Source organism: Delphinus delphis, chromosome 16 (assembly GCF_949987515.2).
Source record: "Delphinus delphis chromosome 16, mDelDel1.2, whole genome shotgun sequence".
Taxonomy (NCBI): Eukaryota; Metazoa; Chordata; class Mammalia; order Artiodactyla; family Delphinidae; genus Delphinus; species Delphinus delphis.
In genome coordinates, this window is record NC_082698.1 from 34010938 (window position 1) to 34032780 (window position 21843).

General features: G+C 38.3%; 1 protein-coding gene across 4 annotated transcripts in view; it reads left to right on the forward strand.

Annotated features, from left to right (window-relative positions):
* IDE (insulin degrading enzyme) overlaps positions 1-21843 on the forward strand; it is a 111523-nt gene that overhangs the window by 54422 nt on the left and 35258 nt on the right. For all 4 annotated transcript variants that reach the window (XM_060034472.1, XM_060034471.1, XM_060034470.1 and 1 more), the window contains 6 exons: positions 4537-4649; positions 5218-5380; positions 6085-6177; positions 6618-6709; positions 7528-7608; positions 9124-9227. In XM_060034472.1, coding sequence (XP_059890455.1) covers positions 4537-4649; positions 5218-5380; positions 6085-6177; positions 6618-6709; positions 7528-7608; positions 9124-9227 — 646 coding nt within the window. The remainder of the gene's footprint in view (positions 1-4536; positions 4650-5217; positions 5381-6084; positions 6178-6617; positions 6710-7527; positions 7609-9123; positions 9228-21843) is intronic.

A 21843-nucleotide genomic window follows, 5' to 3' on the forward strand; every position in this document is an offset into this window, starting at 1 on the left:
AATTTTGTTTTTAACTCACTGTGTTCTAAAAAGAAGCTTAGTTGATTTTAAATGGAGACCTGAAGAAAATATAAATTAATAGCAAGGGGAGGAAGTATAAAGGACAAGATTGAGAGATTTGACCTTATAAAATTCAAAAAAACAAAAAAATTAAAAGATGATTATAAACTAGGAAGACTATTAGAAAGCAACAAAGTTTGATATTGTTTCCCCTATTAAATTACCATAATTTTGGTTTGGGCTTTGTTTTAACTAATACCCATTATGAGGAGAGGTGCTCTTTTGTATTTGTGGTGTATACAATTTATGCAATTCCTCCACACTTTCTGGAGGACAGTGCATCACCCTAAAAAGTACATTTTTACTTCTAGAAGTGCAATCTAAGGAAATAATCAGAGTTGTTCCAGGTGATGTACGAGGATGTTTCTGTATAGTATTTATTAGTGAAAAGTTAGATGTAAGCTAAATGTTCATTAACAGAAGATTGGTTAAATAGTGATGTTATAGGTATATAATAGAGCATCTTATAGAAAATAGCATCCCTTCTCCCACTTCCTCTCCTCTCACCTGCTTTATTTTTCTTTAAAACATTTATCACCACCTGAAATATTAAATATTCTTTATTGTTGTCTGCTGTACCAGAATGTAAGTTACTTGAGAATAGAAACTGTTTTGTTCACTGCTTTGTCTGGTTTAGTGCTTGACACATCATAAGTACTCGGTAAGTAAATATTGAATGAATAAATAGTTTCATGACAGTGTTTTCATAACTTGGGAAAATATTCTTATTGTATTAAGTAGAAAACAAAAGCACTCTGTAAAAGCACTGTGTGCCATCTGATCCCATTTGGGGATTTCTAAAAAATTCTAATAGACATAAATGGGAGACATAAGACAAAGTAGAAAAACATACCAGAAATTTAATAATGTGGTATAGTAGTTAAGAACTCATGCTCTAGAGTCTGAGAGCTTGGGTTTGAATTCCTAATACACCACCTACTCAGTATATAGTGGCTATGAGCTAACAAATTTACTTCAGTTCTCTGCACTTCAGTCTTTGCATTTGTAAAATGGAGGTGGTACCTCATACCTTTTATGAGGTTTAATAGAGATAATGCAGAAAAAGTGCATAGTGCCTGGCAACACAGGAAATGCTCTATAAATGGTAGCTGCTTTCAGCATTCCATAATCATGAGCTTATGGGCGACTTTTGGTTTTGTTTTTTTGCTTTTGTTTTTCAAAGTATTCTGCTATTGACAAATGTTACTTTTGTGGGTAGAAAATAAACAACTATATATATTTTAACTTGCTAATAGGAACAAGGATATAAAATGGGTCCAAGGAGTAAGGCTAATAAAAAGTGTATGTTATAATCCTGTGTGCTTTCTAAAGGTAGGTAGATCTATAGAGTGTTAAAAAATACCACTTGGTATTCAGAGCCTAGTCCTGGGAGTAGGTTTCTAAGCTGTGTTTTTGTCCATGTCATCTTGAGATAAAACACATGATTTCAATAAGCACTTATTAGGCAAGTAATAACGACAACAGATGACACATACGTAAGCCCTGCCCTCAGTGTTCTTGGTTTAGTGGAAATGACAGAACAAGCATCTGAAAGAGACAAAGAGTTTCTTTGTTCCAGTTCCCTCTCCCAGTGTGACTGACCTCCTGTGCTCAGCTCAGTGGATTTGATGACATGTCTGGGAGAAGTGTCCTTACAGTACAGTGGTGTGTGGAGGAAACAGGATCTCTTAAAGGATTAATAGATAATCCTCTCCTTCTTCTAGGAGGAGGGGAGAGGAAGAGTAACCATGTGGAAGGATCTCTGTCACAAAGGGACAAAAAAGTTTTTCTGTCTTCTCCCACGGGGTCCTCCCTCTAGTTGTGGCAGCACCAATTACCTGGACACTTGACAAATAGGTAACTGTCAAGTAGAGACCTTAGGATTGCCAAGTCCTGGTAATGTAAAGATGAATGGGACTCAGTTCCCTGATCTCTGGTAGCTCATAGTGAAGACAGATGGTGCATTATTGTACAGCTCCCTTACCTTTAAAAAGCTACATGGTGAATTTGTGCTTCTAAAAGGAAAGGCCTACCCTAGTAGAACCTTGCTCTAAAGGGCCTCGCTGTCATCAGCACTTCAGGTTGACAAAGCATTGTTGACTGCCCATCTTGTTTCCAGTTACGTGTCCCATCTGTGTGTCTCTTTATGTCTTTATGTCAATTGTCTCTGACATCTCTTGCTCCAAATATACCTGATTCATTCCCGAGTTCACTTGTGTAACAAGCAGCCATGGGTTGGCCTTTTATTTGGCTCCGGACATTTTAGGGTCCTTCATACATTTCAAAAAAATTAAAGTAAAAATACATATGTTTTATAAATAAAGTGCACATGCCCACATTCATAGGCCTAAAAGAGAACTTCATATTATCTATAGGCAATTCTCATATAGTGATTAAGTGCTTTTTAGAGAGTTCATGGAAAAGTTCAAAATGGGTCCTAGAATATCAAGGGAAATTTCTTATTCGATTCAAATGCTTCCTGACAGTAACAAGTAATGAATGTTTATACCATTTATAAATAACCTATTTTTGAGGAGGCAGAATCAAGGTGAGTGGTTATCTTGTTTATAAAAAGATAACCTTTTCCACTTTTTTCTTTTTAGAATAATAGTAATATGTGTGCACAGAAAAAAATTTATCCCATACAGAAAGATACAAAATGGAAAGCATGTTCTTCTTTATCCCACCTTATGACCACTATGCCCTCTCCTCAAAGATAGTCACTTTATATCATTTTTTGTTATACTTCCAAAAGTAGAATTTTGTTAATATACTTGGATTTATGTGTCTGTTAAAAAATTAAATGAGATTATACTACATGGCACTGAAGTCTGTGGTTTTCACTTAATAGAGCTTTGAGATATTTTCATATCAGCACATACAGACTTCTCCCTCATTAATGGCTACATAATATTCCAGTGTACAGACTTTTCGTAACATGAACACATTGATAGATGTTTAGGTCATTTCCGGTTTTTATTGTTGTTATAAATGGTGTTGCAGTGAACATCTCATACTTTTGCAAATACAACTGTCCATTAAAAATATAGAGAGATGATAACATAGAAGAACTTCACATAAGTGACTATATAATCTTATCAACAATTACAAATCTTTGCATGAGTTTGATACAGTATGGTACAGAATCATGTAGTGTTAGACCTTGAAGAGACTTGTGATCATCCTACCCTGTTTTCGTGTTTTATAGAACCTGGAGTGGTTAAACGTTTTGTCCAAATAGTCTCTTGCCATAATTGGTTGGTGAAGTTGGGGTTAGAATTGAACACCTAGGATTCTTCTCACCATTTTATACTATTCCCCCACAAAATCAATTACTTAAAAACTCTAATATTGGGCTTCCCTGGTGGTGCAGTGATTGAGAGTCTGCCTGCCGATGCAGGGGACACAGGTTCGTGCCCCAGTCCAGGAGGATCCCACATGCCGCAGAGCGGCTGGGCCTGTGAGCCATGGCCGCTGAGCCTGTGTGTCCGGAGCCTGTGCTCCACAGCGGGAGAGGCCACAACAGTGAGAGGCCCGCGTACCGCAAAAAACAAACAAACCAAAAAAACCTCTAATATTTGACTTTTAGCGATGGGTTTAGACTGTGTCTATTTATAAAGTTAATGTTATAATCTGTCAGCTAGTGGTTTCGTATGTGCCTTTTGGGAATTGTAGATAAAATAGTTTCCAAATGCCACTCATTATTCTATTATTGTTTCCAATATTTGTTTGAAATTTATTGCAAGATAATATTTGTAAAACAGTTTTTTAAACTATAAGGTGGCAGATATGTGTGAGGTATAATCAATATCAATACTGCAGAGCTTCAGAAGTTATATAGGCACTGGTGGGATTTTACTGAATGCTTCAACTTTATCAGATGGAGTTTTTTAAAAATTTCTAGGTTTTCCTTTTAACAGTCCTGAGATTTTTCAGGTGATCGTAAGGTGTTTTCTCCCCCCCCCAGCTTTATTGAGATATAATTAAAATATAACATTGTATAAATTTAAGGTATACAGGGACTTCCCTGGTGGTGCAGTGGTTAAGAATCCACCTGCCAATGCAGGGGACACGGGTTCGATCCCCGCTCCGGGAAGATCCCACATGCCGCGGAGCAGCTAAGCCCATGTGCCACAACTACTGAGCCTGCAAGCCACAACTACTGAGCCCTTGTGCCACAACTGCTGAAGCCTGAACACCTAGAGCCCATGCTCCTCAACAAAGAGAAGCCACCGCAATGAGAAGCCCAGGCACTGCAATGAAGAGTAGCCCCCGCTTGCTTCAAGTAGAGAAAGCCCATGTGCAGTAATGAAGACCCAACGCAGCCAAAAATAAATAAATTTATTAAAAAAAAAAACTTAAGGTGTACAACATAGTGATTTTATATATGTGTATATAATCCTAAGATTTTTAAATACGACCCATCATGTGTTATGATTAGTTTAAGTTCTGTTTCCATTGTCTGTTTTCTTGTAGAATCTTTAGATGACTTGACTGATTTGGTGGTGAAGTTATTTTCTGAAGTGGAGAACAAAAATGTCCCATTGCCAGAATTTCCTGAACACCCTTTCCAAGAAGAACATCTTAAAGTAAGTGCATGTATTTCTAGTATTTTTTTCTTTTTTAAATTTATGGACATAATATATGCCTGGTTTACCAAAGAGTACATGAACATTTTTGGAGGTTCTATTATTTATATAGTCTTTAATATTTGGTTTATATTAAAATCAAATCAAATCAATTTCACATTTATTAGGGACGTGTATCACCAAAAAGATAACAATACGTTCTGATCCTTGCATGTTAAAAGTAGTTTTGGTAGCTATAACCTTGGCAGACTGTAGAAGCTGTTATCCAGTGCCAGAAGGCAAGTATCCAAAAGTATTGAGCTGCATGGTCAAGGGGACCAAACATGGACTGCATACCAACTGTAATGAAATCCCACTAAGAAAGAGCCCAGGTCATTTATTTCTGTGTGGTCAGTATGATTTTCTCTGGCAGTAGATTCTCTCCTGAATTTGGGATTTTTCCATGAAAATCGGTATTTTTTTTTCTTTTTTTGAAAATCACTATTCTTCATAGTTTGTAAGTATTTTATTCAGCAGGAGTTGTGCAGAGCTAACCTTTTGCGATTTGTTTGTTTTATTCTTTCCCCAGCAACTTTACAAAATAGTACCCATTAAGGACATTAGGAATCTTTATGTGACATTTCCCATACCTGACCTTCAGAAATACTACAAATCAAATCCGGGTCATTATCTTGGTCATCTCATTGGACATGAAGGTCCTGGGAGTCTGTTATCAGAACTTAAATCAAAGGGTGAGTCTCTTGGACACCAGCTTCTGAGGGTAGTACCCCACCTCCACCATATTTTTTTACTCTGACTCTCATTTCTCCTAAATATTTTCCTGTGAAGGAACATTTTCAGATGATACCGTTTAGGGTTGATGAGAGTGGGGTGTTGGTTGTTAGTACGCTTTTGCTTTTTGCTTTGGGGTTTTTGTTTTTCCATAATTTGTTTTATCCTTCAGTATTGAGCTGTGAAGTTTACATATTTCAAAAGGTGTTGTAGTGCATCTTTTAAATAAGATAGAGATTAAAAAAAGTAAAAGCTCACATTAGGTATTCTTTACCATCTCTGTGAAACGTGCTGAAATATCTATTTGCCTGCTCTTATCCATCAAACCAAAGGGTGTATTAGGATCACTCAGTAGATTTCCAAGGTTCCTCTCCATTCAGACTCTTTTTATATAACACTTAAGCACAGTCATCTACTCTTGATTTGGGAAATGATTTGAGGCATCCCAAGGAAAGCTCCCAAACTAAAAAAATCACTTGAATCTTTTGCAGTGTCTGAACTGCTTTTCAGTGCTTTTCTGAACTGACTTTTTTTCCAGTCTTTTCTGCAAGAGGGCCATTCTGTATGTTCCATTGGGAGCATACAGAATGAATTTTTGTTTTTAATTCCTTGTCTTAAAAGAAGACACACATGCGATCATGTTGATTTCCTTTGAATGTTACAGGCTGGGTAAATACTCTTGTTGGTGGGCAGAAGGAAGGAGCCCGAGGTTTTATGTTTTTTATCATTAATGTGGACTTGACTGAGGAAGGATTATGTAAGTATTGACCTTTTTGTTTTTGAATGAAAATTGATTTCTTATGATTTACTTTTATTAACTTATGCTGTGGATCTGTTTTTTGCTGTAAAGCTATAAACACTTTAATTCATACCATTTTATCCATTGTATTTTTCATGTGTAACTTCATTTCATGGATGATTTTCCCTCCTTAACAACTGATCATTATGTTGCACTTGTAAAATGTGTACTTGACTTTTTATTTGCTCATTTACTACCCCAAAGCCCCTTCAGTCACATATACCAAATCCTGGAGGGCGATGTGTATGGGACCCTAAAACCAGCCTCAGGGAGGTGAGAACTCACTCCATCTCTAAGAGGGACCATCTTCTACTTACCTGACTTTACCTTAGGAGTGAGCTCATTGCTTTGAAGGATTCGAGGACTGAATGGTTTTTAAGTGTGCCCCTTTTTTCCAGTACATGTTGAAGATATAATTTTGCACATGTTTCAATACATTCAGAAGTTACGTGCAGAAGGACCTCAAGAATGGGTTTTCCAAGAGTGCAAGGTACTTTTGTTTCACCAAAATTTTTCTTAAGGAATTTTTCAAGAAACAAATATATGTGAATTAATTTAAATATAAGGAAAAGGAAAGAAATCAGACTGCTTTTCTATCCCTCAGAAGAAAGTCAGCAGTTTCTTGAACTTTTATCTATCAGGGCTTACTCTATTCTCTGCCGGCCTGAAGTTGCATGAGCTGTGTCATTTTCAGATCTCGTGATAAAAATTTGTAGCATACTCTCAAAGAAACAGTGAATTGTTATATATATGATTGTGTTCTTAAAAGTGATTTTATTGTCGTATGTATGGAAAAGCCTGGCCTTTTTTTTTTTTTGCATAAAACAGAAGGTATTTGTCTTTTAAATGTTTAAAGCCTTCTTTTAAGAGTTTTTTAAAATATCTACTATATAATTAAGGACTATCAAGACTCTGAAATGTATTTTAGGATAAGAGATAACCTCTTTACATAGATAAAAGTTTAAAGGTATAATCTCTGCTTGTGAAACTTATGACAATAAGTTCTAATCAGGCTGCAGTTCTCTGAAAGGGTCAGCAAAATCGTCATGTATGCAACTGTTGGATCTCACAAGCTTCCTCCACAGTTTTCCTAATTCTTTGACTAATAGTTTCAACAGAATCATATTCTGTGTTTGTTATTTTCATTCATGTTCTGTACATTCCTAAATCAAGCATAGCTATTTTTTCAGGAAGTGTGATAGTTAAATATGGAGTAGAAAGTCTATAGTGCAAACCAATCCCCCCCAAAAAAAAAGTATTTCTAAATAATAGGTGACTTATGTCTAATTGATTTAATTTTTCGTTTAGGACTTGAATGCTGTTGCTTTTAGGTTTAAAGATAAAGAGAGGCCACGGGGTTATACCTCTAAGATTGCAGGAATATTGCATGTAAGTTTATTGTTATTTTACTCTGTACACTGGCATGTAGAGTATTTCAGTGATCTTGTATAAATAATATTACTTTCATTACTACACAAATGATAAAAATTGAAGGTATAGTCTAAAACTTTAGACTTCGTAGCAACCAGGTAAAATTTGATGTGAAGACATTCTTTAAATCTTAATTTTCATCATCCTAAAAATCATCATCTGTAATATTTTCATTTCATAGACATTTTGCTTGTTGGCTTTAAATATTTTTCAATTCTACAATGTGTCAGGTGCTACTTACGTGAAAGCTATAAATCATCCACTTTTCTCCATTTCCATTGCTACCACCCTCATATGAGCTACCAGCATTTCTTGCCTAGACTACCATCATAGTCTCTTACCTGGGTTCCCTGTTTGCCTTCTTCTGCCCCACCATAGTTTATTTTTCCAGCCTCAGTGATCTTTGGAAGACCCAAATCAGATTGTTCCACTCCTCTGTGTCAAGTAAGTTTCCCATCAGAGTTGGAACAGATCTAAGTTTTTACCTTGACCTACATGGCAGTCTGGTCCCAGCCTCTCTCTGACTGAATTCCACACCACTTCCATTCCACTCCAGCTACACTGGCTATGTGCCTAATCTTCAAGCATTAAGTTTACTCCTCCCTCTCAGGGCCCTGACGTTTGCTGTTTTCTCTGCCTGGAACACTTCTGGTTTTTCCATGACTAGGTTCTTCTTATCATTTGGGTCTCCACTCAGATGTTCCTCCCTCAGAGAGACCTTCCCTGACCTCCCAGTCATGACCCTGCCCCTTTTAAAATTTTCTTCATAGCACCTATCACTATAATGACAGTATTTGTTTGTTTGTTGTCTGCCTCCCTCCCAATTAGAATATAAGCTCCTTAGAGAGCAGGGACATCATCTGTCTTATCTACCATTGTATCCACAGCAGCACCTAGAACAGTGCCTGGCACAGAGTAGGTGTTCATTACATACTTGTTGAATGAATGAATCAGTCTATCAGTAAGTTGCTCGTACTAAAAAGCATCTTCTACATTATTTTTCTTTACTAACTGAAAATATAAGCCATTTTTCCTACACAACAACTCTCTAAATGCTTGTCTGATTTCATTCATAGAAATTTGAGTAGAAATTCTGTTTATTAAAATGTATGTACTTTATATTAAGAATCCTACAGGTGTCAGCACTTAATCATCAAATTTTCTTTATTAACAAGTACTCAGTTTTAGCTAGAGGTATTACTCACATTTTTCCCTGAAAAAATGTGATTTTGTTCTCTATAATGTAAGTGTGTTTAGGGGTTAACTGCAGAATCATCCCACAATATGAAATTGTTTAAAGTGTGGTAGGAAAGAGAAAAGATTCAGAAATTTTTCCAGTGGAGTGAAATTTAATTGAAGGGAAGAGGGGGGTGTAAAATAGAGGATTTCACATGTTAGAGATCTGTTTGCTTTAATAAGTTAGAGTCTATTGTAGCCTTGCAAATTTTATTTATTTCTTTTTCTTTTAAAAAGTACTATCCCCTAGAAGAAGTGCTCACAGCTGAATATTTACTGGAAGAATTTAGACCCGATTTAATAGAGATGGTTCTCGATAAACTCAGACCAGAAAATGTCAGGTGAGTTGCTCTACAGATTTTCCTGTTACATACTAAATTTTCAAAAATGATTGGAATCTGAAAATTTGAAATTGTGAATAAAGTGCTTTTAAAGTTTTTATCAAGCATGATTACAAAAGTGGAGAGAATAAGTATAATGAAACAGTACCAAACTTAAACAGTCAGTACACGGCCGGTCTTTTTTATCTTTACCTACACTTGTTCACTCATCCTCCCTCCACTCTATTTATTTAAATTAATTAACTAATTAATTAATTTTTGGCTGCATTGGGTCTTTGTTAGTGCGCCTGAGCTTTCTCTAGTTGCGGTGAGCAGGGGCTACTCTTCGTTGTGGTGCGCGAGCTTCTCATTGCAATGGCTTCTTTTGTTGTGGAGCACGGGCTCTAGGTGCACGGGCTTCAGTAGTTGTGGCACGTGGGCTCAGTAGTTGTTGCTTGCAGGCTCTAGAGCACAGGCTCGGTAGTTGTGGCACACAGGCTTAGTTGCTCCGTGGCATGTGGGATCTTCCTGGACCAGGGATGGAACCCGTGTCCCCTGCGTTGGCAGGTGGATTCTTAACCACTGTGCCACCAGGGAAGACCCTTCCCTCCACTCTAGATTATTTTAAGTCAATATCTCGAACACATGAAGATTCTTTTTTTTTAACATAATCATAATTTCATTATGAATAAAATATAGTAATAGATCGTCTTAACCTGGCTTCATCCTTACTCAAATACTAGAAGTGTCAGCTCACTTATCTGGTTTAAAAAGCAAGTGAGGACACCCTCTTTTTTTTAAGTAGAAGTAAGGATTACAATCTCAGAATGCTTCTGACTGACCCGTTGTTAACCAGGAGATCAAAAGTTGGAGGAGCTCTTACAGTAACAAGTATTCCTGTTAGAGGAGGGTCAGCCCTAAAGAGCTTATGAACTACACGATATTTCTGCCTTAGAATTTAATTTCATCTATATTTTCTGAAGTCAAGAATAAAAGGAATACACTTGACTGGCACATACTTTGCATTTTTTTCTTTTTCTCCTCTTTTGAGCACATATTTCCAAAATTCTCCTGGGAACTTAGTGATTGAGTAAATATGTTTTTTGGAATAGTCATTTTATGAATAAAATCAACAATGTGGTAGAACTTTTTGAAGAAAAAATCCTCTGACAGAACTATTCTATCAAAGTCGTTTTCCTAGTTACCATTGTTTGAACTTTTTCAGATGTATCCCAGCAACAAACAGTAGGAAAATTAAGTTAAAAGGAATGTTGTTGCTGTTTACACAAATCTGTATATGTGATAAAATGACATAGAACTATACACACACATTGTACCAACACCAATTTTGTTTGTGCACATTGTACCAACATTGTACCAACACCAACACCGATTTATAATCTAATTTATAATACTTTTGATATTGTACTATATTATAATTATGTAAAATGTAACCATTGAGGGAAACTAGGTGAAGAGTACACAGGACTGCCCTGTACTATTTTTGCAACTTCCTAACTGTAGGAATTTATTATTATATCAAAACAAAAACTTTTTAAGTTAAAAAAATTATTTTACAATAGCAACAAAAACATAAAATATTTAGGAATGAATTTAACCAAAGATAAACAAGACCTCTACACAAAAAAACTACAAAACAGTGCCCAGAGATATTAAAGACCTTGTTTGTAGATTAGGAGACTTGATTTTATTAAAATGTCCATTCTCTCCCATTTGATTCACAGGCTTAGTGTAATCACAATCAAAATCCTAGTAGGCCTTTTTTTTCTTTTAGAAATTGGTAAGCTAATTCCAAAATTCATAAGGATCTACAAAAGACCTAGATTACCCATAACACTCTTGCACAAAAAAACAAAAGTTGGAGGACTAAAACTGCCAAATTTGAAAGCTTACTATAAAGCTACAGTACTTAAGACATTGTAGTATTGGCATAAAGATAGGCAAAGAAATCATTAGTACAGAACAGTGTCTAGAAATAAGCCCACACATATATGATCAATTGATTTCTTTTTTATTGTGGTAAAAAAAAAAACCCACATAACATAGTATTTATCATCTTAACCTTTTTTTGGCCATGCCATGCAGCATGTGGGATCTTACTTCCCAGACCAGGGATTGAATCCGTGCCCCCCTGCAGTGTAAGCCCAGAGTCTTAACCACCGGACCACCAGGGAGGTCCCCATCTCAACTGTTTTTAAGTGTACAATTCAGTAGTGTTAAGTATATTTGTATTGTTGTGAAACGTCTCCAGAACTTTTTTATCTTGCAAAACTGAATCTATATCCATTAAACAACTCCTCTTACCCTTCCCAACCCCACCGTATCCTGTTCATAGCCGTTCTACTTTCTCTTTGTTTGAATTTGACTACTTAGATACCTAATATAGATGGACTCGTGAAACATGTCTTTATTTCACTTAGAATAACATCCTTAAGGTTCATCTATCTTGTAGCATGTGACAGGATTTCCTTCCTTTTTAATGCTAAATAGTATTCCATAGTATGTATACACCACATTTTCTTTACCCATTAATCATTGGTCAGTTGATCTTTTTGACAAAAGCACCGACATAATTAAAATGGGAAAGGAAAATCTTTTCAACAAATGGTGCTCTTCCACACGCTGCATAGCCACATGGAAGAAAAGGTTAAATGTGACCTTTACCTCACAACATTCACAAAAATTAATTTGAGATAGATCATAGACCTCAGTATAAAGGCTAAAACTAGAAAACTTCTAGGAGAAAATACAGTTTGAAAATATCTTTAAAACCTTGAGATAAGCAAAGATAAGCAGTAATCATTAAAGAAAAGACATTGATAAATTGGACTTCATCAAGATTAAGAACTTCTATTCTTAAGGTGATTTATGCATTTGCTTAGATGATTAAAATACAAGGAAGAAAAATACTCAGAACACACGTTAAATCATTTTAGGTAAGTAAAGCAGTTTACTTATTTCTGTTTTCCTCAATGTACCTTATATATTCTGAAGAAAAAAAAAAACACCTAAATTCTGTTGAATTTTATTATATACCTTCTAAAAACAAAACCTCCTATCAAAATGAGAGAAAGAGCTTTAAACTTAATCATAAAACTCAGTAAACACTTTTTAAGGTTTCTTCACCTACTAGTCATGCTATCTTGGAGAGATCACTTTTTTCCTTCAACCAGTGTTTGTTGAATAACTAATGTGAAACCTCAGAGTTCATTATTCTGCAAAGGGGACATGTGAAAAGTTATATAATGTCATGAACACTTACTCTCATTTAATTTCCTGGAAAATTGCCCACCTGAAAAATGTAGTAGTGCTTTATCTTTCTATGTGATGCAAAATGATTTAGCAAAGTTGAAAACTATTGTACAAATACGAGGTAATCCTATTTAAGATTATATCATATAACAAAGATGTGCTTTTTTTGGCAAGAAAAATCATGATTTAATTATGTTCGTATAATTTTTGCAGCCCTAGATCCAGTTATTTGACCGTGCAACACTTTCTTTCTCTTTTTTTTTTGGCCTCACTGCGCAGCTTGTGGGATCTTAGTTCCCTGACCGGGGGTGGAACCTGCACCCTCAGCAATGAAAGTGTGGAGTCTTACCCACTGGACTGCCGGGGAATTCCCAGACCCGGAAACATTTTATAGGAGTGAATTTGCCAGAGCATACATTTTACTTTTGTTAAAAATTGCCTGTTTCTAAATTCCGTATCTTATACAGTTAGAATTGAGAACCTCTTTTTCTCTCTACCTTCACCTTTAACAAAAAAGCACTTTTTCTCTATAAGATTGATCTCTGTGGCTGTTATAATTGTAACTGCAGTCAGTGACATAGTGCAGAACAGCCTGGGATAATAATGGCAACTGCCAAGCCAGATTGGGGTTGCTGGAGGGTAAGATTATTTTCTTTAATACCCACTGAGACAAGTTTAGCATTGCGACCAGGTAGGAAAATTAATAGGAAAATCCTTCAGAATGAAAGGAACCTTAAAGGTCATTTAATCCAACCTCTGTCAAGTATATATCTCTTCTGCAATATCTCTAACAAGTAGTTACCAGCCTCAGCTTAAATTCTTTCAAGGATGGGGAACTCATTAAATACCAAGGTAGCCAGTTTCATTTTTGCCAGTTCTAATTGTTAGAGAGTTCTTTTCAATGTTGAGACTTGATTTACCTTTTCAAAGATCTTTACCTGTTACTATTTCATCATCATCATCACCCACCTTCTTTGATCCTATCATTTGGTGCCCATTTTACCATTTTAAACCTACAAATACAGCTATAGGGTTTTTGCCACATGCCTTGCTTAGGTCATAAATAAAGCCATTCGTTTGGGAGGAGTTATTCTCGGTAAATCCATGTAGGTCCCAGTGATAACTGTCTTCTTGTCCAGATGTTTGACAGTCTGACAGTTGACTGTAGAATTTTGTCAGGAGGTCAGTGCCTAATCCACTGGTTTATGGTTTTTAGGCCACACTCGTTTTCCTTTCTGAAAATCAGAGCATTTGCCCATCTTCAGTCTTCTGCCTCTTCTCCTGTCATCCATTAATTATAAAAGGTGATAGGCAATGATCCTGCTGGGATTTGTTAGTTGCCTAAGCATCAGAGAATGTGACTCATCTGTGTTGGAGATGTGAGTTCATTTGAGTCACCTGGCTGGCTCACTCACCGATCCTGAGCTTCAACTTTTTTCTGTTGTTTGGTCCACCTTTGCACTTTAAAGATCCATGAAGTCCTGTATCTGCTAACATGGGATCAGCATATCACAATTTTTTTAATTAATAAATTAATTTTTCGGCTGTGTTGGGTCTTCGTTGCTGCGCGAAGGCTTTCTGTAGTTGTGCCGAGCGGGGGCTACTCTTCGTTGCGGCGCGCAGGCTTCTCATTGCGGTGGCTTCTCTTGTTTCAGAGCACGGCGCTAAGCGCACGGGCTTCAGTAGTTGTGGCACGTGGGCTTAGTTGCTCTGAGGCATGTGGGATCTTCCTGGACCTGAGATCAATCCTGTGTCCCCTGCATTGGCAAGCGGATTCTTTTTTTTTTTTTTTTTTTTTTGCGGTACGCTGGCCTCTCACTGTTGTGGCCTCTCCCGTTGCGGAGCACAGGCTCCGGACGCGCAGGCTCAGCAGCCATGGCTCACGGGCCTAGCTGCTCTGCGGCATGTGGGATCTTCCCGGACCGGGGCACGAACCCGTGTCCCCTGTATCGGCAGGCAGACTCTCAACCACTGCGCCACCAGGGAAGTCCAGCATATCACATTTTGCTTTAGGTCATGTGTCTCATTGGATTATGAGTTCCTGCCAGGTAGGAACTATGTTTTGTTTTGTTCTGTGTTGTTTTTAACATCTTTATTGGAGTATAACTGCTTTACAATGGTGTGTTAGTTTCTGCTTTATAACAAAGTGAATCAGTTATACATATACATATGTTCCCATATCTCTTCCCTCTTGCGTCTCCTTCCCTCCCACCCTCCCTATCCCACCCCTCTAGGTGGTCACAAAGCACCGAGCTGATCTCCCTGTGCCGTGCGGCTGCTTCCCACTAGCTATCTGTTTTACGTTTGGTAGTGTATATATGTCCATGCCACTCTCTCACTTTGTCACAGCTTACCCTTCCCCCTCCCCATATCCTCAAGTCCATTCTCTAGTAGGTCTGTGTCTTTATTCCCATCTTACCCCTAGGTTCTTCATGACCTTATTTTTTTTTTCTTAGATTCCATATATGTGTTAGCATACGGTATTTGTTTTTCTCTTTCTGACTTATTTCACTATGTATGACAGACTCTAGGTCCATCCACCTCACTACAAATAATTCAGTTTTGTTTCTTTTTATGGCTGAGTAATATTCCATTGTATATATGTGCCACATCTTCTTTATCCATTCATCCGATGGTGGACACTTAGGTTGCTTCCATGTCCTGGCTATTGTAAATAGAGCTGCAATGAACATTTTGGTACATGACTCTTTTTGAATTATGGTTTTCTCAGGGTATATGCCCAGTAGTGGGATTGCTGGGTCGTATGGTAGTTCTATTTGTAGTTTTTTAAGGAACCTCCATACTGTTTTCCATAGTGGCTGTATCAATTTACATTCCCACCAGCAGTGCAAGAGTGTTCCCTTTTCTCCACACCCTCTCCAGCATTTATTGTTTCTAGATTTTTTGATGATGGCCATTCTGACCGGTGTGAGATGATATCTCATTGTAGTTTTGATTTGCATTTCTCTAATGATTAATGATGTTGAGTATTCTTTCATGTGTTTGTTGGCAATCTATATATCTTCTTTGGAGAAATGTCTATTTAGGTCTTCTGCCCATTTTTGGATTGGGTTTTTTGTTTTTTTGTTATTGAGCTGCATGTGCTGCTTGTAAATTTTGGAGATTAATCCTTTGTCAGCTGCTTCATTTGCAAATATTTTCTCCCATTCTGAGAGTTGTCTTTTGGTCTTGTTTATGGTTTCCTCTGCTGTGCAAAAGCTTTGAAGTTTCATTAGGTCCCATTTGTTTATTTTTGTTTTTATTTCCATTTCTCTAGGAGGTGGGTCAAAAAGGATCTTGCTGTGATTTATGTCATAGAGTGTTCTGCCTGTGTTTTCCTCTAAGAGTTTGATAGTTTCTGGCCTTACATTTAGATCTTTAATCCATTTTGAGCTTATTTTTGTGTATGGTGTTAGGGAGTGTTCTAATCTCATACTTTTACATGTACCTGTCCAGTTTTCCCAGCACCACTTATGGAAAAGGCTGTCTTTTCTCCACTGTATATTCTTGCCTCCTTTATCAAAGATAAGGTGACCATATGTGCGTGGGTTTATCTCTGGGCTTTCTATCCTGTTCCATTGATCTATATTTCTGTTTTTGTGCCAGTACCATACTGTCTTGATTACTGTAGCTTTGTGGTATACTCTGAAGTCAGGGAACCTGATTCCTCCAGCTCCGTTTTTCGTTCTCAAGATTGCTTTGGCTATTCGGGGTCTTTTGTGTTTACATACAAATTGTGAAATTTTTTGTTCTAGTTCTGTGAAAAATGCCAGTGGTAGTTTGATAGGGATTGCATTGAATCTGTAGATTGCTTTGGGTAGTAGAGTCATTTTCACAATGTTGATTCTTCCAATCCAAGAACGTGGTATATCTCTCCATCTATTTGTATCATCTTTAATTTGTTTCATCAGTGTCTTATAATTTTCTACATACAGGTCTTTTGTCTCCTTAGGTTTATTCCTAGATATTTTATTCTTTTTGTTGCAGTGGTAAATGGGAGTGTTTTCTTAATTTCATTTTCATATTTTTCGTCATTAGTGTATAGGAATGCCAGAGATTTCTGTGCATTAATTTTGTATCCTGCTACTTTACCAAATTCATTGATTAGCTCTAGTAGTTTTCTGGTAGCATCTTTGGGATTCTCTATTTATAGTATCATGTCATCTGCAAACAGTGACAGCTTTACTTCTTCTTTTCTGATTTGGATTCCTTTTATTCCTTTTTCTTCTCTGATTGCTGTGGCTAAAACTTCCAAAACTATGTTGAATAAGAGTGGTGGAGTGGGCAGCCTTGTCTTGTTCCTGATCTTAGTGGAAATGGTTTCAGTTTTTCACCATTGAGAATGATGTTGGCTGTGGGTTTGTCATATATGGCCTTTATTATGTTGAGGAAAGTTCCCTCTGTGCCTACTTTCTGCAGGGTTTTTATCATAAATGGGTGTTGAATTATGTCAAAAGCTTTCTCTACATCTATTGAGATGATCATATGGTTTTTCTCCTTCAGTTTGTTAATATGGTGTATCACATTGATTGATTTGCATATACTGAAGAATCCTTGCATTCCTGGAATAAACCCCACTTGATCATGGTGTATGATCCTTTTAATGTACTGTTGGATTCTGTTTGCTAGTATTTTGTTTAGGATTTTTGCATCTATGTTCATCAGTGATATTGGCCTGTAGTTTTCTTTCTTTGTGACATCTTTGTCTGGTTTTGGTATCAGGGTGATGGTGGCCCTGTAGAATGAGTTTGGGAGTGTTCCTCCCTCTGCTATATTTTGGAAGAGTTTGAGAAGGATAGGTGTTAGCTCTTCTCTAAATGTTTGATAGAATTCGCCTGTGAACCCATCTGGTCCTGAGCTTTTGTTTGTTGGAAGATTTTTAATCATAGTCTCAATTTCAGTGCTGGTGATTGGTCTGTTCATATTTTCTATTTCTTCCTGGTTCAGTCTTGGCAGGTTGTGCATTTCTAAGAATTTGTCCATTTCTTCCAGGTTGTCCATTTTATTGGCATAGAGTTAGTCGTAGTAATCTCTCATGATCTTTTGTATTTCTGCAGTGTCAGTTGTTACTTCTCCTTTTTCATTTCTAATTCTATTGATTTGAGTCCTCTCCCTCTTTTTCTTGATGAGTCTGGCTAATGGTTTATCAATTTTGTTTATCTTTTCAAAGAACCAGCTTTTAGTTTTATTGATCTTTGCTATTGTTTCCTTCATTTCTTTTTCATTTATTTCTGATCTGATCTTTATGATTTCTTTCCTTCTGTTAACTTTGTGGTTTTTTTGTTCTTCTTTCTCTAATTGCTTTAGGTGCAAGGTTAGGTTGTTTATTTGAGATGTTTCCTGTTTCTTAAGGTAGGATTGTATTGCTATAAACTTCCCTCTTAGAACTGGTTTTGCTGCATCCCATAGATTTTGGGTTGTCGTGTCTCCATTGTCATTTGTTTCTAGGTATTTTTTAATTTCCTCTTTGATTTCTTCAGTGATCACTTCGTTATTAAATAGTGTATTGTTTAGCCTCCATGTGTTTGTATTTCTTACAGATCTTTTCCTGTAATTGATATCTAGTCTCATAGCGTTGTGGTCAGAAAAGATACTTGATACGATTTCAATTTTCTTAAATTTACCAAGGCTTGATTTGTGACCCAAGATATGACCTATCCTGGAGAATGTTCCATGAGCACTTGAGAAGAATGTGTATTCTGTTGTTTTTGTATGTAATGTCCTATAAATATCAATTAAGTCTGTCTTGTTTAATGTATCATTTAAAGCTTGTGTCTCCTTATTTATTTTCATTTTGGATGATCTGTCCATTGGTGAAAGTGGGGTGTTAAAGTCCCCTATTATGAATGTGTTACTGTTGATTTCCCCTTTTATGGCTGTTAGTATTTGCCTTATGTATTGAGGTGCTCCTATGTTGGGTGCATAAATATTTACAATTGTTATATCTTATTCTTGGATCAGTCCCTTGATCATTATGTAGTGTCCTTCTTTGTCTCTTGTAATACTGTTTATTTTAAAGTCTATTTTGTCTGATACAAGAATTGCTACTCCAGCTTTCTTCTGATTTCCATTTGCATGGAATATCTTTTTCCATCTCCTCACTTTCAGTCTGTATGTGTCCCTAGGTCTGAAGTGGGTCTCTTGTAGACAGCATATATATGGGTCTTGTTTTTGTATCCATTCGGCCAGTCTGTGTCTTTTGGTGGGAGCATTTAATCCATCTACATTTAAGGTAATTATTGATATGTATGTTCCTATTCCTATTTTCTTAATTGTTTTGGGTTTGTTATTGTAGGTCTTTTCCTTCTCTTGTGTTTCTTGCCTAGAGAAGTTCCTTTAGCATTTGTTGTAAAGCTGGTTTGGTGGTGCTGAACTCTCTCAGCTTTTGCTTGTCTGTTAAGGTTTTAATTTCTCCATCAAATCTGAATGAGATCCTTGCTGGGTAGAGTAATCTTGGTTGTAGGTTTTTCTCCTTCATCACTTTAAACATGTCCTGTCAGTCCCTTCTGGCTTGCAGTTTCTGCTGAAAGATCAGCTGTTAACCTTATGGGGATTCCCTTGTGTGTTATTTTTCCCTTGCTGCTTTTAATATGTTCTCTTTGTATTTAATTTTTGACAGTTTGATTAATATGTGTCTTGGTGTGTTTCTTCTTGGATTTATCCTGTATGGGACTCTCTGTGCTTCCTGGACTTGATTAACTATTTCCTTTCCCATATTAGGGAAGTTTTCAACTATAATCTCTTCAAATATTTTCTCAGTCCCTTTCTTTTTCTCTTCTTCTTCTGGGACCCCTATAATTCAAATGTTGGTGTGTTTAATGTTGTTCCAGAGGTCTCTGAGACTGTCCTCAGTTCTTTTCATTCTTTTTTCTTTATTCTGCTCTGCATTAGTTATTTCCACTATTTTATCTTCCAGGTCACTTATCCGTTCTTCTGCCTCAGTTATTCTGCTATTGATCCCTTCTAGAGTATTTTTAATTTCATTTATTGTGTTGTTCATCATTGCTTGTTTCATCTTTAGTTCTTCTAGGTCCTTGTTAAATGTTTCTTGCATTTTCTCTATTCTATTTCCAAGATTTTAGATCATCTTTACTGTCATTATTCTGAATTCTTTTTCAGGTAGACTGCCTATTTCTTCTTCATTTGTTAGGTTTGGTGGGTTTTTATCTTGCTCCTTCATCTGCTGTGTGTTTTTCTGTCTTCTCATTTTGCTTATCTTACTGTGTTTGGGGTCTCCTTTTCACAGGCTGCAAGTTCGTATTTCCCATTGGTTTTGGTGTCTGCCCCCAGTGGCTAAGATTGGTTCAGTGGGTTGTGTAGGCTTCCTGGTGAGGGGACTAGTGCCTGTGTTCTGGTGGATGAGGCTAGATCTTGTCTTTCTGGTGGGCAGGTCCATGTCTGGTGGTGTGTTTTGGGGTGTCTGTGGCCTTATTATGATTTTAGGCAGCCTCTCTGCTAATGGGTGGGGTTGTGTTCCTGTCTTGCTAGTTGTTTGGCATAGGGTGTCCAGCACTGTAGCTTGCTGGTCGTTGAGTGAAGCTGGGTGTTGGTGTTGAGATGGAGATCTCTGGGAGATTTTTGCCGTTTGATATTATGTGGAGCTGGGAGGTCTCTTGTGGACCAGTGTCCTGAAGTTGGCTCTCCCACCTCAGAGGCACAGCACTGACTCCTGGCTGCAGCACCAAGAGCCTTTCATCCACACGGCTCAGAATAAAAGGGAGAAAAAGAAGAAAGAAAAAGAAAGGAAGGAAGGAAGGAAGGGGATAAAATAAAATAAAGTAAAATAAAATTATTAAAATAAAAAATAATTATTAAGAAAGGTTGTTTTTTTTTTTTGTTTTGTTTTGTTTTTGCGGTATGCGGGCCTCTCACTGTTGTGGCCTCTCCCGTTGTGGAGCACAGGCTCCGGACTCGCAGACTCAGCGGCCACAGCCCACGGGCTCAGCCGCTCCGCGGCATGTAGGATCTTCCCGGACCGGGGCATGAACCCGTGTCCCCTGCATCGGCAGGCAGACTCTCAACCACTGCGCCACCAGGGAAAACCAGAAAACAATTTTTTAAAGTAAAAAACAAACAAACAAAAAAACGGACGGACAGAACCCTAGGACAAATGGTGAAAGCAAAGCTATACAGACAAAATGTCACACAGAAGCATACACATACATACTCACAAAAAGAGGAGAAAGGGAAAAAATAATGTATCTTGCTCTCAAAGTCCACCTCCTCAATTTGGGATGATTCGTTGTCTATTCAGGTATTCCACCGATGCAGGGTACATCAAGTTGATTGTGGAGATTTAATCCGCTGCCCCTGAGGCTGCTGGGAGAAATTTCCCTTTCTCTTCTTTGTTCGCACAGCTCCCGTCTGTTCTTCGCTCAGACAGGACGGGGTTAATGGAGCCGCTGATTCGGGGGTCTGGCTCACTCAGGCCAGGGGAGGGTGGGGTACGAATGCGGGGCAAGCCTGCAGCGGCAGAGACCAGCGAGATGTTGCACCAGCCTGAGGCGCGCGTCGTGCGTTCTCCCGGGGAAGTTGTCCCTGGATCATGGGACCCTGGCAGTGGCGGGCTGCACAGGCTCCCGGCAGGGGAGGTGTGGATAGTGACCTGTGCTCGCACACAGGCTTCTTGGTGGCGGCAGCAGCAGCCTTAGCCTCCCATGCCCGTCTCTGGGGTCCGCGCTGATAGACGCGGCTTGCGCCCGTCTCTGGAGCTCCTTTAAGCAGCGCTCTTAATCCCCTTTCCTCCCGCACCAGGAAACAAAGAGGGAAGAAAAAGTCTCTTGCCTCTTCGGCAGGTCCAGACTTTTCCCCGGACTCCCTCTTGGCTAGCCATGGTGCACTAACCCCCTGCAGGCTGTGTTCACGCCGCCAACCCCAGCCCTCTCCCTGCGCTCCGACCGAAGCCCGAGCCTCAGCTCCCAGCTCCCGCCCGCCCCAGCGGGTGAGCAGACAAGCCTCTCGGGCTGGTGAGTGCCGGTCGGCACCGATCCTCTGTGCGGCAATCTCCCCGCTTTGCCCTCCGCACCCTGTTGCTGTGCTCTCCTCCGCGGCTCCGAAGCTTTCCCTCTCCGCCACCCACAGTCTCCGCCTACGAAGGGGCTTCTAGTGGGGGTAGGGCTTTCCTCCTTCACAGCTCCCTCCCAGAGGTGCAGGTCCCATCCCTATTCTTTTGTCTCTGTTTATTCTTTTTTCTTTTGCCCTACCCAGGTACGTGGGGAATTTCTTGCCTTTTGGGAGGTCTCAGGTCTTCTGCCAGCGTTCAGTGGGTGTTCTGTAGGAGTTGTTCCACGTGTAGATGTATTTCTGATGTATCTGTGGGGAGGAAGGTGATCTTCGCGTCTTACTCTTCCTCCATCTTACCCCT